The sequence below is a fragment of the Corvus cornix genome, chromosome 6 (assembly GCF_000738735.6).
Source record: "Corvus cornix cornix isolate S_Up_H32 chromosome 6, ASM73873v5, whole genome shotgun sequence".
Lineage (NCBI taxonomy): Eukaryota > Metazoa > Chordata > Aves > Passeriformes > Corvidae > Corvus > Corvus cornix.
The window spans coordinates 21,137,421-21,154,057 of NC_046336.1; the positions used below are offsets into that span (position 1 = coordinate 21,137,421).

The 16,637-nt window shown below is 37.9% G+C and overlaps 1 protein-coding gene across 3 annotated transcripts in view; it reads left to right on the forward strand.

Annotated features, from left to right (window-relative positions):
* VCL (vinculin) overlaps positions 1 to 16,637 on the forward strand; it is a 60,377-nt gene that overhangs the window by 35,621 nt on the left and 8,119 nt on the right. For all 3 annotated transcript variants that reach the window (XM_039554442.1, XM_039554444.1, XM_039554443.1), the window contains exons 7-18: positions 3,929 to 4,019; positions 4,796 to 4,943; positions 5,814 to 5,967; positions 6,967 to 7,142; positions 8,588 to 8,778; positions 10,141 to 10,340; positions 10,840 to 10,968; positions 12,002 to 12,151; positions 12,733 to 12,841; positions 13,833 to 14,135; positions 14,718 to 14,842; positions 15,149 to 15,334. In XM_039554442.1, coding sequence (XP_039410376.1) covers positions 3,929 to 4,019; positions 4,796 to 4,943; positions 5,814 to 5,967; positions 6,967 to 7,142; positions 8,588 to 8,778; positions 10,141 to 10,340; positions 10,840 to 10,968; positions 12,002 to 12,151; positions 12,733 to 12,841; positions 13,833 to 14,135; positions 14,718 to 14,842; positions 15,149 to 15,334 — 1,962 coding nt within the window. The remainder of the gene's footprint in view (positions 1 to 3,928; positions 4,020 to 4,795; positions 4,944 to 5,813; positions 5,968 to 6,966; positions 7,143 to 8,587; positions 8,779 to 10,140; positions 10,341 to 10,839; positions 10,969 to 12,001; positions 12,152 to 12,732; positions 12,842 to 13,832; positions 14,136 to 14,717; positions 14,843 to 15,148; positions 15,335 to 16,637) is intronic.

Consider the following 16,637-nt stretch of genomic DNA (forward strand, 5'->3'; position numbering starts at 1 on the left):
TAAAGGATTTAATTAAGAAAATAGTTGGTATTGGAAAATGTTGGTCGTTATGCTTAATGCATAGATATGTTGTGTGGATTAGTATAATCAAAGTATCATTCTGTTCTGAACTGAAAACTTTTTAGTTGCATTTTGTTTTTGAATTAAGGTATGCTGATGATTTGGAACTATAGCACTGGGCATTAATCAAACAATGATGACAAAGCATTTGAATTGAAAAATGCAGTGGGATGAAGAAGCAGAAACTAGTTTGCTAGTGGCCACCTTTTACAGACCTTACCCTGTATTTGCACACATACCTAACAATTGATTTATTATTTTGCTGGGAGGGAGATGAAGGAGCTATTTTAGTTGTAGTTGAGGTCATGTTGCATGCATGTTGTGCCTGGTGGTCTAAGGAAAGATTTTCCCCATGCTTTTCTGGAATAAAGTAAGGTGTTTGGGGATGCCCAGCCTTGAATTTTTATTTGTGTAGTACATGCTATTGCTGATGTTGGACTTTATTTTATGTTTATTACTCTATCTTGAGGTATTTATACCTTGAACTATCACAATCTGTCTAGAGATAGTGGAGAATGAACAAGGTATGGAGCCAAAGTTGTAGGAGTTGTAGGTAAACTATTTTGTTGGTCTTTCTAGACTCTGGAATGCACATTATTATTACTGGATTGCAATAATCTCTGCTTACACTGGATTTTAAAAATAGTATGGTGCTTTAGAATTGAAATGCTATTTTTGGCCAAAATCTTGGGGGAAAAAAATGTATCCTTTTCTTTAATTCATAGCTTTGAACCTTTTTTCTTTGAATTTTTCATTTTAAAGAGGAATTTAATTTTCTCTTGTATATTATTAGTGCCTATTTTTAAATAAATTTGAAGTAATACTCAATGCAGACATCTTCCATTTCCATGGAATTGGAGGGAGTTAACAGCTGTAAAAAGCTGAGAAATATCTAATATCTTGCAGGATTGAACCCTGAATGGTGACTAAGCTATCTATCCTGCCAGAACACTGGCTTTGCCTATTTCTTCTAATGTTGCCTTCTTTGGTCATGAAATGCAGATATACTTAGACTAGACCACTTTATTGAGTCAGAGGTTGTGTCTACATCCAGCAAGGAATTGTGTAGGATTTATTTTGCTCTTTTGCATAGCAGAGCCAATACCACCTGCTCCCTGAATAAGCTCAAAATTCTTGGTAGTGGCAGAAATGATGCATAAAAGTGTCTTAAATAATATTTGCTTTAGGAATTGATTTGGAAAAAATCCAACTTGCTCTTTTCCCTTCAGACAGTGTTGCCCTAGTTGTTTAACTTGGTTAACTGAAATTGTTTATCTCTTCTGAAAATGTAGTAGTGCTGATTTTGTTAATGAAATTCCTTTTGCCAACAGGAAAACTGTTGGCAGGGAGAGGAGGGAAGGAATCAATTTTTGCTGATAAAACTATATAACTTTTTTTGTAGGATAGCTGTAGGATTTAAAAAAAAATTTTCATGCTTGCAACTGATATTCTGTTGGCAAATCCCAAAGAGTTAAATTTTAAACGTATTTAACTGTTTAGGGAGGAATAAGGTATTTAAACAGCTACAGAAATCAGGACTATCAAGACACTTTGAAGCAGTGAGACCTTGAGCAAGTTGCTGTGTTTTCTTAGATTACTGTTTCTGCTTTTGTCTTCCTTCTTCTTTCTTAAACAACCTGAATTGGTGGATATGTCCAGACATTTCAGTATGGCTACACCTTTGTTGGTGGCCAAGTGTATCTGACACGAGACACAGCTCTGGCAGAAACAAAAGTGCTGTACCAGCAAACCTAGTTAAGGATGCATTCTAGTCTTCTATTGCATTACTCAGCTCATTGCAGTGAAAACTCCTTATCAGGCTGAAGCTGAGAGGGATTCCTTGGGCTGTGAAGATGGTAAATTGGTGCTTTAAGAGCAGTTGTATTGAAACACTTCAACTGCTATGCTAGGATTTCACCATGTTTTTTTAAACAGGAGAAGGGGACGGTGTTTTGCCAACCTGAATGCAGATATGGGACACAGGGTAGCAGGACTTACCCTGCAGAGCAATCCAGTTATGTAACTTCAGATGGATCCTGTTGCTGCTTGGGTAGTGCTGGCAATTACAAATTCATGAATGCAAAAGCTGGAACACCCGTGATCTTGTCCTCAGATGTTAGACTTTAGATTCAGAGGCTTCTATATGATTCTGCTGAAACTGCAACCCTGCAGGCAGCTGAGACAACACAAAAGCCTGTGAGAGTAAAAAGGGAGGGACAAAGACAGTTTTCCCAACACTCTCTTCTCTGCCCACACCTATCATCTCATTGACACAATAAGAAACATCTGTTGCCTTTTAAAAAATTCATTTAGTTGTTTCAAATTATTTCTGGGTAGACAGGCCTGAATTAGACCATTCATTTCAAACTAAAGTGGCTTCAGCCTGATATAAACAACAGAAAACAGTAACACCTACTTTCATAGGTAGTAAGATTTAGATATACATTTGAAAAATTCCATTAATATTTACTTGTCTCTTATCATACATTAAACGCACAATTCTCAAGCTATAGAGAAGATGGCTTTTAAAATAATGAGCCCATCTCCCACCCCTAGCTGCATGTCCTATGTTTTGGACGTTTTTTTAAACAGGTCCTGACTAAGATCTGAGATGCAGTTTCTAGATTTGAGATTGAGTCAGCCAGGTGAAAATAATTCTGCTTTCGGTACTCTCTCTCAGGCTGTGATTCAAGAACCTTTAAAAATACTCAACAGTGACACATGGCATTTTAGAAAATTGATTGCTGAATTGTATTCTAGCACCTTATGAATAGCTGACAGACCAACATGCCTGAATAAAAACGCCAGAATATTCAGCGTTGTATCTTTGAGACTAAACATGCAGAATGAGCAACTCCACAAAAATGTGGGGTTTCTTTAGTGTTGTGAGGACAGCACATGCTATAGCAGATACTGACCACTGATGGTAGTAAGCTCCTATTCAAAAGGTTGGATGTGGGCAGTCTGATTCAGATGACAGCGTGAGAGCCAGGCTTGTTTTTATCATCTATATACCAATCATGGGATGTTAGATGCATTTCAAATAATTTCCATGATAAAAAGCTATTTTGGCTTTTCCACAACTTTTTATGTAGGTACTTGTTACTGTTTTCACTGTCCTGCCGTTTATGTAAGGTGGAAAACTCGTGGCCTCTAGTGGAGAGACGGCACATGAACAATGAATGGTGTGCAGAGAAATCAGAATTGGGAGGTTGTTTCTCCTGCAGCCAGAGGTGTTGGATAGTAGTGGCATACTAGTAAAACAGCTTCTTTGATGCCTCTGGCAGAGGAGTTCAGGGTTTTAAACAGTCACATGTAAATATGTGTGTTTTTCTCTAAAGACATTCAACTCCGTATCTGAGACTTTCAGAAATTAGCTGTTAGTCTTATTTTTCTGTAAACAGTAACTGTTTGATTTTAAGCAGCAGAGCAGGTGAAAAATGCAGATGTGCAGCCTCTTACCCTGAATAAGTAGTAAAATTCACTGGGAAATTTCCATCTCTGGAGAGTTTACTCCAGTTACATTACAACTTTTCTATGTGCCATGATGTAAAATGGAACTAACTCCAAGATGTGTGCTTAGAGCTCCAACTTTAGAAATTAAAGCACTAGTAAATGAAGAAATAGAAAAATCACTAAAATTGCATGCATAGTTTTTGCATTTTGAGTGAAATGAAAATGTTTGTTCTAACTGGAAAGAAGCAATTATGACCTGCTAGTTTGAAAGTGGGTTTTGAACTGCTTATACGAATGTGTTTTTATAAGTAGACTCTGCTTTATAGAACTTCTATCAGCTTGGGTTGCATTGATTGCTTGTGCTTCGATTTTTTGTTTTGAGAATAATTTTGCTTGTTTCTCTTTTGTAAAGGACACTGAAGCCATGAAGAGAGCTTTAGCCTTGATAGATTCAAAGATGAATCAGGCAAAAGGTTGGCTGAGAGATCCAAATGCACCTCCAGGTAATATTTAAACAAAAATGGCAGCATAAAGTATTTCAATTTTTGAAGGCCTTATTATTTCTGTTGTTTAAGACAAAATTGTCTTTAAGCATTAATAACCCTTACATAGTGGATCATTCTGAAGGAGCCTGTATTTATTCCTTTCTTTAGATATCGGGTATTGAACAGGTTGTGTCTAATGACCTAGGAAGCTTTGCTGCTTCTCAGTGGTCTAAAAGATATATATTCTGTAGGACATACATCTTCTTAATTTGCATTCCAGCAGTAAGCCCAAAAACATAGGAATTTAATTGAACAGTACTTAATTGCAGCTGTGGCTAATATTTAAAATCTCTTCTGTTGTATTTTCAAATTTTTATAACTTGAGATTTACCTAACAGAGTCTCTTTAAGTGTTTTTCTTTCAGTCTTGACATAAAATTTCTAATATTAAAATCTGCCATAAATACTCTTAATTACAATCACCTTTACTTATATAAGGGATTTGTTTACCTTTGTATGTATCTTTCAAGCAAATAAAATTTGGTAGAGGCCTGTTCCATTTGAATGTTGAAAGGCTTTATCAGATGAACTTCCTGTGCAATCAAAGCCAAACTACTACAGTTGGAAAAGTTGGAGGGAATTGTTGTTTTTTGGTGTATGTCTCAGTTTTTGATAAATGTACTTTCATGACTGAAATGAATGCAGTTCATATGTTGTGACATGGGGATACCAGGAGATTTCTTACACATGTCAAGGAATGTCTTTGTTGCTGTACTAACTGACCCTGCATCTCAGGGGATGCTGGTGAGCAGGCCATAAGGCAGATCCTCGATGAAGCTGGCAAAGCAGGAGAGCTGTGTGCAGGCAAAGAGCGCAGAGAGATTCTGGGCACGTGCAAAACCCTGGGGCAGATGACCGATCAGCTGGCTGACCTCCGGGCTAGGTAAAGCTCTTACTTGGGATGGACACTTCTCCAGTGCTGTTAAAATGTTTCTCCTTAACTTGCAATTGTCACTTCCTAACCTGTAGGAGAGCAGGCCAGAACTGTATTTTACCTTTTTTACTTCAATCTCTTCTTTTTTGATAAGAATAATATGTTTTAAGAAGAGAAATGTTAATTGCATAACATGATGATCAGAATTGCTCAGGTAGATAATTCCGAATTTGCTTGCTGTCAAACACATAGCCTTCCTCCAAATTAGGCAGAAACGAAATTTTAAACTCTCCTGTTAAGTCTGTTCTCCAAAGAGGATATACCCCAATTACTGTAAGATACATACATATGCTACTTTTTAGGTGTTTTTTGGGATGTTAGACCACATATGGTGGTTGTTGTTTATCCTACATTGACAAATTCTGCTGAACTTTGTGTGTCACGTGATTAAGGCAGCTAAGACATTTTATTTTATTTTTTTTTATTGACTTGCAGTCCTCACTTAGATGAGGTGAGGCTTTCACTCCTGCAGATTCTGACTCTGCAACAGTCTATAAATTAGGAGAGAAGAGGCCTTGTCTTGGGTACTTTAATGGAACAGTATCCTTAAATAGCCTTACTTTGTGACACTGAAAAATATTTATTCTTCTGAGAATGCTAAGTGTCACATTCTGGAATAGGGAAAATACGCTCTTAGTTTTTATCTCTTCTGTTCCTCAGTTTTTGTTTCCTTAGGGAGAAAACAAAATCTGATTACATACTGTATCTCTTGCAACAATTGCTGGGAATACTCATAAACAGATTTTGTTGCCTCTTCACTAGAAAATAGCTTTTGTCAATCCTGAGCTGAATCTGTGGTGCTCTTCTTGTCTTGGGCAGAGGACAGGGTGCTACACCCATGGCTATGCAGAAAGCCCAGCAGGTGTCCCAGGGGCTGGACTTGCTCACTGCCAAAGTGGAGAATGCAGCTCGCAAGCTGGAGGCCATGACCAACTCTAAGCAGGCAATTGCTAAGAAGATTGATGCTGCTCAGGTACCACTAGTGGTTAATAAATACTTCAGAACATGATGACATTACTACTGTTAGAGCTGTTGTACTGAACTACTGTAGTTGTTTCCAAACAAAACACAGTTACTTGGTAGGAGGAACATAGAGGGGATACTTGCTTTAACAAAGAAAAATCTTAAATTCAGTAATTTACAGCATTCTGTGAGTTTTGCTTCAGTTGATGATCTTTTTTGGTAACTAATATGGCATTACTAAAAATGTCAAGGTTATTAAATTAAAATGATGGAACTCCCTAAATTTGCGTATAAACTAATCTGATTAAAAAAAGAATAGAAGAGTTTCAGATTAGCAGACTTACTTGTGGATAAAACTGGAGCCCTTTCTTTGGGCTCTGTTTTAGGAGTGGAGTTCCTAAACTTCGTATTAATGACAGAAGTGAAACGATGTTAATGAAACTGCATTTTCTTTGAATTGATCCTTTATTTTTGTAACTCTTAATATCCATCAGTGGTCTGTCTCTTACCCAGTAGTGATTATGATGGTCATCAAATAATAAACCTTCTATATATACACCTTATCTAAATGTGTATATATGTCTATTATTATCAATATTATATATGTATCAGATAAAATGGTAATGGGATGTTTTAGGAAGAGCTCTGTGAAAATACTCAACTGGGCTCAAGAGCATCTGTTTTCATTTTTTTTCTGAAAGCCACATATCAGTCTCTAAAGGCACTAGTTAAATTTTACTTCTAAAATATGGTTGGCAAATGTTGAGGGGAGAGAGAATGTAAAATCTTTGGGGAGATTTTATCTAGTTTGATGTTTTTTTTCAAAACAGAAAAACGATGAGGCAACAGAATAATTTCATGGTACCTACAAAACAGAAACTGCTTTTGAGAACTACTTCCTATTAAATAAAATTTTGAAAGCTGAATTGGTATTTCTTTCTCTGTGAGAGCATGTATAGAATAAACATCACTTTTTGTCTTCACTTGTACACAACTTCTTTCTATGAAGAATTGGCTTGCAGATCCTAATGGGGGCAGTGAAGGAGAAGAGCATATTCGGGGAATTATGGCTGAAGCAAGGAAAGTTGCAGAACTGTGTGAGGAGCCTAAGGAAAGAGATGATATCCTCCGTTCCTTGGGGGAAATCTCTGCTTTGACAGCCAAGCTGTCAGATCTGCGACGACAGTAAGTATTAGTTTTATCACCGTTTATTTATTTGAATGGCTTTCATGTGCAGTTCACGGTGCTGAGCAAGATCAGAATATTGATGATGATAATAAACCCTTTTTAGTTGTTCAGCCTAGTGATTTCTATCTCAAAGCCTAACTTGCACTAGCTTCCTTAAAAAGTAGCCAGAGACATATTACATGGAAATATTTTCTTTCTACTGCCTATGGAATATTTGACAAGCAAACCGAAGCCAAAAGTGAGCTTGTTTGTACTGTCAAAACAACAAGGTAATGGGAAATATAAGTTTGGTTATACAGATGGATGTCATCACTGTTTTTTGCTAAGCAGCTTACTAATATCAAGGTGGAATATCTTCCACTTCGATCACTGTAAGTGTTTTAAGCTGTAACTGATGCCTTTTCTTGGTCTTAAAGTCAAGAGTCAAATACTGTTAGAAAGGAAAAAGGGGTTTTACCTTGGTATTTATTTTAAGGATCCTTAGGTGCACATGTCCAGGTCTAATGCACTGAAATGCACACTGCAATGCACCCCCAAAAGATCTGGTATAACATTACAGGTCTTACTAATTAGCATATCTATCCAAAATTCCCCAGTGAAAGGCTTGAATGAGGGTCCCCCCCCCCCCAGGAACCTTCCCCTGGATGGTTCTATCTTAGTTTACAGAATGGGTTCTGGAGAGGACCTTGGGGTCTGGGGCACACTAACCCCTACCTATGAAGCTTCTAAAATGTTTCATCTCTCAGCTGAACAAACAAGTCCAAGAATGTAGGCAAAAAGCACTAAGAATACAGAAGTTATAAAAAGGTATAACAGGGATATAAAAGAAAAGGCAAAAAATCATCATGGCATCATAACTACAAATGATACAAAAGATAAGATTTTCAGAAATTATATTTCTGTATCAGTTTTGCAAAGAGGCTGATTGAGAATGGCAGAGGAGAAACAGTTATTGTACAGACTGCAATCTTCGTCTAAGGCTGGTTGCAATACAGCAATAAATATTTCTCTTGCTCCATTAGTTAGTTGTTTTAATCAAGTTTTTATTGAGCTTTAGCTGCAGTAGGTCTTAATGTGCTATCTTTTGTCAAGTTTATATATAGCCTTTGGTCTGTGGCTGCTTACTTTTCTGCTTGTAATCTGTATGGCATGATAGCAGTTGCTTGTAAGACAGCCATGGAAATGGGAAATCAGTTCATACACCAGTATTGGCAATGGCAGTACTGTGCCTTCCCCCACCTCAGTGCTGTGCTGAACATATGTAATATCCAGGTACCACAGCAGAGAACTGCTCCTCAGAGTCTCAACTCAAGTGTCAAAGTCAACCTTATTTAGAAAGACCAAGTACCTTTCATTGTGTCTTCCTGCTGAATTTGAGACAATCTGTAAATGATCTTTATATGACTATACTCTTTTTTTTTTTTTTTTTTTTAAATACTTAGTGGGAAAGGTGACTCTCCTGAGGCTCGTGCTTTGGCTAAGCAAATAGCTACATCACTTCAGAATTTACAGTCCAAAACAAACAGGGCTGTAGCAAATACTAGGCCAGTTAAAGCAGCTGTCCATTTGGAGGGCAAGATTGAGCAAGCTCAGAGGTGGATAGACAATCCTACAGTTGCTGATCGGGGAGTAGGTAAGTGTTTCTCTGTGATTTTCCCCCCAGTTTTACAATCAAACTTGTTACTAATTTTTGTGGTGGAAACTACTGCTCCTGAGGATGCATTGAATGTTCACTGATGTGGAGACTTGAAGATTTATAGCTAAGTCATGACTTAGATTATAGAATTAAGAAAATTATAGAAATAAGCTGGCCCATGATTCTCTTTGTGTTGTTTCCTAAAGAATGGGAGAACATGTGCTGTAGAGAAGACAAACTTAAGATTGCTACTTGCTTTTCTTATTATGCAAATATTGTATCTCAAATTTGAATTTATACCTACTCCAGAAAATTGAGTAATTAACTCCTTCAGAGAAGAGAAAAACACTCATAAACCTGACCTAAAAGTATCACTTCTTGTATGGTTTCTGGGTTATCTGAGGAGAATGCTAATAATTAAAGAGAAAGGGGATCTGATAATCCCAGTATGCTCTCGATGAGAGCATGTGGTTCAGGAGTTGCTGGCACTTGGCAGGATACTCATAAGAAAAGTAAGTTAAGAATACAAGAGATGGCAGCAGTGCTGAGTGATTCTTGGATAGCCCGGTGCTGTGACAACTTCGTAAGTAATTTTAAGGTTGATCACTAACTTGGATTACTTGTGGGTTAGCATTATCTTAAAATTATTCTTCAGTAGGTCTTTGATGGACTTAATACACAATGAGTTCCTTTAAAAGAATACTGCTGTTGTATTCTTGAAAGAATAGAGAATTACATTCCTGTGAATGAGCAGGAAGCATCTGTAAGTGAATGAAGGAAATTACCCATGCTAAAAATAAATTTTTTTACAGAAAAACTTTCAACACACTGGGGAGGCTTTGTAAGGTGTTCCCTACCCCCACTGTCCCCTCCAATCCAGATTACTTGACACTTCTTACTTATGGCTTCTGGAATTCTTGGAGAGGGCATTTGGCTTTTTAAGTTATGTTTTCTACTTGTCTTTTCATTCCCTCTTGCTGCTTGTCTTCTAATGATGTGGGGATGAATTGCAGTACTTGGAATTTGCAAGTGCTTTCTATTGGAGTTAACAGATCAGTTATGTAGAAGTACCTGACAGCTGCCATGGTTAATTTTTGTCAGACCACTCTAGTTAAAAAAGATGCATCTCTAGCCAGAGTTGGTAAATTAAGCAAAAAGAAACTGGAGACAGTTGAATTCCTCTGTGGTTTTGAACTGTAATTACTCAATGATAAACTGCAGAAGATCTTTTCTACCACCTAGACAAGTGTTCTGAAAACCCCAAGAATTCGGATGTGTGCATATACGTGTGCAGCTCTTTGTGGTGTCCCGGTTTCTGTGCCACTGCATGTTAATGGCCGGTGCCCTGTCCCCCTGCAGGCCAGGCGGCCATCCGGGGCCTGGTTGCCGAAGGCCGGCGTTTAGCCAATGTCATGATGGGACCGTACCGGCAGGACCTGCTGGCCAAGTGTGACCGCGTGGACCAGCTCTCTGCCCAGCTGGCTGACCTGGCGGCGCGAGGGGAGGGCGAGTCCCCCCAGGCCAGGGCCATCGCTGCTCAGCTCCAGGACTCGCTGAAGGTAAGCACCTGCTCTTGTGCAGGCAAGTACATGATACACGGGAGCACTTCTCTCCTCTGGGGAAGCCTTGTGTGTGAGAGGCATCCATGAAAACAAAAATGCAGCTAAGGACCTATTGGTTTAGCTGAGGTGTTTAAAGCAAATTTTCTAGAAAGGCCTTGTTATCATGCCATAGGGGTTAATTTCAAATGAACAATTTGGAAGGAAAATTCAAGTCTCTCTTAAAAGGAAATAGTATGCTAGCATTGCAGATTTGAGGGACAAGGTCTCGAATCATGCTGTTCATAGCTTCTAATGCTGCTTCAAGGAGTGGTACGTAAGCTTTGTATAGTTCCAATTATGTAAAAAGTGATTAATTGGTCACACTTTTAAGGTAATTCTATCTTAATGTCTGCCATTGGAATGGGCATTTTTCTTGTAAAAGAAGGTTTTATGGGATTTGAACCCCTACAACTTTATATCCTTCTATCATACGGTAATAATTTTCCACTTTTTTAAGGATCTTAAAACACGAATGCAAGAGGCAATGACCCAGGAAGTTTCTGATGTTTTTAGTGACACCACAACTCCTATTAAATTGTTAGCAGTAGCAGCCACCGCTCCCTCTGATGCTCCCAACAGAGATGAGGCAAGTATACCCAAGTATACTTTCTTTCCATGTACAGGTTCAGCTGTTGTTTAATTTTACCTGAATTGGTATTTTGAAAAATAAATCAGTGTTCTGAAAAATGAATTGGTATTTTTTTATTTTAAGTTTGTGATGCTTACTAATTCTGGCTACATAATGTTTACTATGCAAATCTCTCTGGACTCCTGGAGACTGTGAATTGTATAACCCTGGAAACAGTGGTAACAGTAATAACATTCAATAAATGGCAAAAATGTCTCCCTGTGTTGTTGGTACCACATGGCCTTCAGTGGGCTAAAGATTCTTGTGCAAAAACCACTGACACACTAGTTGGTAGTTTTTTATATCTCAGCATTACATAAGCTGATTACAATGGTCAAATTCATGCCAGAATTAATCAACAGATTACCGTTTTCTCTTGCTGGATATTGTTTCCTGTACTTCAAAGCCACTGGCTGCAAATGAAGTACCTAAAATGCAGTGTCTGGAAGTTCTGTTTGGCTACTTTGGCTTTTGGCTACATGATCAAAATAATTCCCAAGGCCTTGGAGAATTCAGCTTTATGGCAGGATAGCTTTTTGTCCAAGTGTTCTGTTCCTTGAATATCTAAGGACTGTGAAAGGAGGTAATTTTTTTCCAGTGTGAATTTTTGGGGTGAACCCCCTTATTTATCTTTCTAATACAGTTACTTTTGGATTATGGGTTTGAAGATAAATCTCTGAGCTAAAATAGTTTTAATAGAGTATTTCTTGCAGCAGTAGTCATCAGGAATTACTGAACTTCATACCTTGAAACTATAAAGTGTGTATATATCTCCTTAGTTGTCCCACTGAGTAAGTAAAGAAGCAAGTCTGGTAATGTAAAGATTAAAAAAATCAAATGCCTTCAAAGCTTTTGTGTCCTTTTGCATTCTCTCAGGATGAATTAAGTAGGGATGTTATGAAGGTGTCTCTGACACTTGAAAGAAATTTTGTATTCTGTTAAGGTGGGTAGGGCTTTTTAAAATGTTTTTTTTTCCTCTTCTGACAACTAGGTGTTTGATGAAAGAGCAGCAAACTTTGAAAACCATGCTGCTAGACTGGGAGCTACAGCAGAAAAAGCGGCTGCAGTTGGAACTGCCAATAAAACCACTGTGGAGGGCATTCAGGCAACAGTGAAATCAGCAAGGGAACTCACCCCACAGGTGCTTGCTGGGTTTGAAGAGCTGTTAAAAGGGCTGGGGATGACCTCTGGGGATTTTCCTTATGCTTCTCTTCTAGAAGAAAGATTTTAATACCAACAAGGAACATAGTGCTGACACTCTTAAAATGGGAATGGCAAACACTTGTATACATTATACTAAGTAGAACAAAATGATCAAATGACATGTTTTACTCTTCAGCTCTTGCATAGAAGTGTCTGTGACTTGAAACAAAATGATTTTGGGGCTTGGTAAAATAAGTAAGTAGAAAAAATGCTCTCTTTTTTTTTTCAGAATAAACTTCTATCTAAATGTTGGTAGTGTGATAAATAGTGCACTTTAGTACTTTCAGGAGTTGTTTGTAAGATAGATTAGTAGGTAGTTGAAGTTCCAGGAGAAAGTATTTGTGCCAGCTAATTTCAGAAGCATGGTAGATCTTCAAGGAGCTAGATGTTGCTCTAGAATTAATGAACTAGTTTTTCAAATGTGGAGCTACACATCCAGTCCTGAAAAAACAAATGCATTTTCAAGAATATGTGTAATGTTGATGTGTACTGATAATTAAAAATGTCTTCTGTTGGCAGGTAGTATCAGCAGCTCGTATCCTCCTGAGAAATCCTGGAAATCAGGCTGCTTACGAACATTTTGAAACCATGAAAAACCAATGGATTGATAATGTAGAAAAAATGACAGGTAAAGTAGGAATTTCTGTTGACGATCCTACCTATGGCTAACTAGCTTGTATAGATTTTTCTCCATTCTGTGTGGGTTGATGAAACATGCAAAAAATAATGACTGATTAAAAATAAATTAAGAGAAGTGGGAATGTGCTCTCTGACTCCAGGAATATGTATATGTTAGAGGATACACAAAATAGCTGACTTCTTATGTGTTAATACTGAGCTGTAGGGGAGCAAATCCTGCTTTAGTTCTTTTTTTGGGAAAATCAGAATATCATCATTTTTTATTGCAGCTGCTATTATAGCAGTATATCACTGTGACAACTTGAAGTTTTCTTCTGTATAATCTTGGCATGTTGAAATAGGACAGATAATTAACTGAAGGAAAGAAAACATGTTCAAAATACTGTAACAGCCCAATGAATGCAGAGAATAAGACAAAGCTACTGATCCTGCTGAGGCACTGAAATATTCCAGTCCTTCCCAAGGGCAGATCCTTTGCACTGACCTGCTGAACAGCTGAATGTATAGTACCTCCTCCTTCATCCCAGTAATTAAATCCTGGGTATTTTAAATCTCACTGCCTTGTCACTGTGAATCACCCCTATGTAAAAAGCACAGCCAGAAGGATATTTCCTTTGGAATGAATGGGAGAACACAAAAAGTACTGAATATGCTTAAAGAAATTTGGTGTGAAGAAAGAATCTCTGCTGCATATACTATGTAAGACAGTTCTTGAGTGAAACAACATTCCATGGTAGAGGAGGAGGAGGAGCTTGGGGTGTCATTAACAAGCTTCAGCATGATTCCTGTCGCAGAGGTACAACAGAATCAGAAATTAAACTGCAGTAGTACATTTGAGCTGATTTCCATGCACTTCTCTGCTCTTCTCACACCCCAGTTTTAAAATACTTACTTTTTTGGTTTTGAACTATCTTTGGAATACCAAATATCCCTTTCCACAGATGAAACTAGAATATTAATGTGTTTAACTTTTATTCTAGGGTTGGTGGATGAAGCCATTGATACTAAATCTCTGTTGGATGCATCAGAAGAGGCTATTAAGAAGGACCTGGATAAATGTAAAGTTGCAATGGCCAACATGCAACCTCAGATGCTGGTAGCTGGTGCCACCAGCATTGCCAGACGAGCAAACCGTATCCTGCTGGTCGCAAAACGGGAGGTGGAAAACTCAGAAGACCCTAAATTTCGGGAGGCTGTTAAAGCAGCCTCTGATGAGCTGAGCAAAACTATATCACCCATGGTAATGGATGCTAAAGCTGTGGCAGGCAACATTTCTGATCCTGGTAAGGATTCAGTCAGCTAATTTAAAATGTGCCTTTTACTGACGAGAGATGATGTAAAGTAGTGCTCATTTTTTCTTATACAGCTGTATATCTCCTTTTATGTAAATATTGTGTACACTTACATCTCAGAATGATGAAATCAAGCTCACACCATTAACTGCTGCATCCTGCTGTTCTAAAATGCAATTAGAGGCCTTTAGCATATTCAAGGAAAAAGCATTCTAGTATGATATGCCATTTCATATCCTTAATTAGAAGCATTTGTTCCTAGTTTTAAGTAGTATTACTTTATATTAAAAAAATTACACAATTTTTTTTTACTCTAAAAGTTGTTCAGGGAATTACTTTGGCTATTGATAGTGATTATTACTCAGCCAAGGCTTTATTTTATGCATGTTGCAGATGACACTAATATTTCAATTCAATTCATGCAAGTCCACTGTAAACAATTTGGTAGTTTTTAAACACAAATATAAGTGTACTTGGCACAGTACATTATAGAAGTAATTTTTGGGGGTAGTATTCTAAACATTACCGATTCTATTAAGTTGGTGTTAAACTAGTAATGAAATTTTTGTTTAGGTTTGCAGAAGCGTTTCTTGGATTCTGGATACAAAATTCTGGGAGCTGTGGCCAAAGTCAGAGAAGCCTTCCAGCCTCAGGAACCAGATTTTCCTCCTCCTCCTCCTGACCTTGAGCACCTTCATGTAAGTGCAGCTAGTTTGTAATAAAATACGCAGTTGTCATTGATGTGTGGACTGAAATTACTTAAGTATATTACTATTCATTAGAAATAAAAGGTATTGTCTGGCTGGCCATGCATACAAGTAGCCTCAAGTCTAAAAAATACCAGTCCAGCATTCAAAAGGAAAGATTAAAACGTGGTATTTTCTTTAACAGGATGCACTTGAAAAACTGGAAAAAGACCTGAGGTCATACAGTCATGTCTTGCCATGACACCACCCTTTACTCAATCTTTGCTCTTTCATTGCACTGATGTTTGCCTTCCCTAGCTGACGGACGAGCTCGCTCCTCCAAAACCACCGCTGCCAGAAGGTGAGGTCCCCCCGCCCAGACCACCACCACCTGAAGAAAAGGATGAAGAGTTCCCAGAGCAAAAAGCAGGAGAAGCAATCAATCAACCCATGATGATGGCTGCTAGACAGTTGCATGATGAAGCCCGGAAATGGTCTAGCAAGGTAAGAAGTTGTTGTAAGTGTTTTGTGCTAAAAGGATTCTCTTTTATTTTTATTTTCAGGATCAGAGTGTTTTTTCTTATGACAGTATCTTTCATAGACTAAATAGTAAAAGCACTGCTCAAGTTCAGAGTGAACTAGGGTCAGCTGTTCTAACACTTAGAATTGCTAGAATGCTTTATTAACATACCCCTGGGGACACAAATATGCCCTGTATGCTAAGCTGTTTGTGATCCTTGGTGTTGGTATTGCCTAGAGAGTAACTAATACTTATGCCTGTGCAGGCTGACAAGCTGATTGCTATATTTAAGTGACTTTGAAAAGTCTGTATGGAAAAATCAGTATGGATGTTGCAGATACCAGCTGCAGGGATCATGAGCTGGTTTGTCTTTATTCTGGAAGAAGCTGCAAGGTACTTTGCAGTTAATGTGATGCATTTATGATGGGAAGAATGACCACATATAGGTGGCCTGGTCTTATTCTTTTTTGGAGTGAGTCACATTCCCTATTAAGGCTGAAATCCTGAATTTCCTTCCCATTTCAGTGCTGTGATGAAGAAGTGTGAATTTGTCAGTCTTGTAAATGCTAACATCGCTTTGTTTTGCTTTTCTCTCATCTCCTCCTTCTCTTCCCCAAGAGCTACATTTTTCCTCTGGCAGAAGCTGAGTGCTGAGTAAGAACTTTAGAGATTTAGGCTTCTGCAAGTGTAAATTAAAGGGTCACAATTTGGCTTTTAAAATCTTACCCTTTCTCTGCACTAAATTAGGTGGTAAGGAGACAGACTTGAATAGCTTACAGAATCAACTTTAGTGCTATGGGCTAAAGGAACATCTGTTTTGGAAGTACAGATAAAATACAAAAGTTTCTGCAAATCAGTTTGGGTGTCTCTTATGCAAGATCAGAAGCTCTATTTTCCCCATACTTCCAGATATCCCAAACACATTTTTATATTACTAAAGGGACAGTACTGGAATGTATTAGTGATCTCAGAAGGTAATTTTAAGGCTAAAAGCCTTAATTTCAGTTTCCTAAAAGTGTTTTGATGTTGAAATCCCAGAACTGGTAACGTAACAATAGAGAGTAGGTAATAAAATGCCTTTACCATATATACACTATATGCATTCTAAATTAAATAGTGCAAAGCCAAGCACCAGTCCTTAAAACTCCTTGCTGATTATGAAAGAGCTCCAAGCTCAGAAACTTTAGATTATAAAACGCTCTGTTCATTGCTGCTTCTTTAATTTGAGACCAAGAAAGTTAGCCTGGCAATTGTCCTTCTAATTCTTCTTTAGCAGTAGGAGTTTAG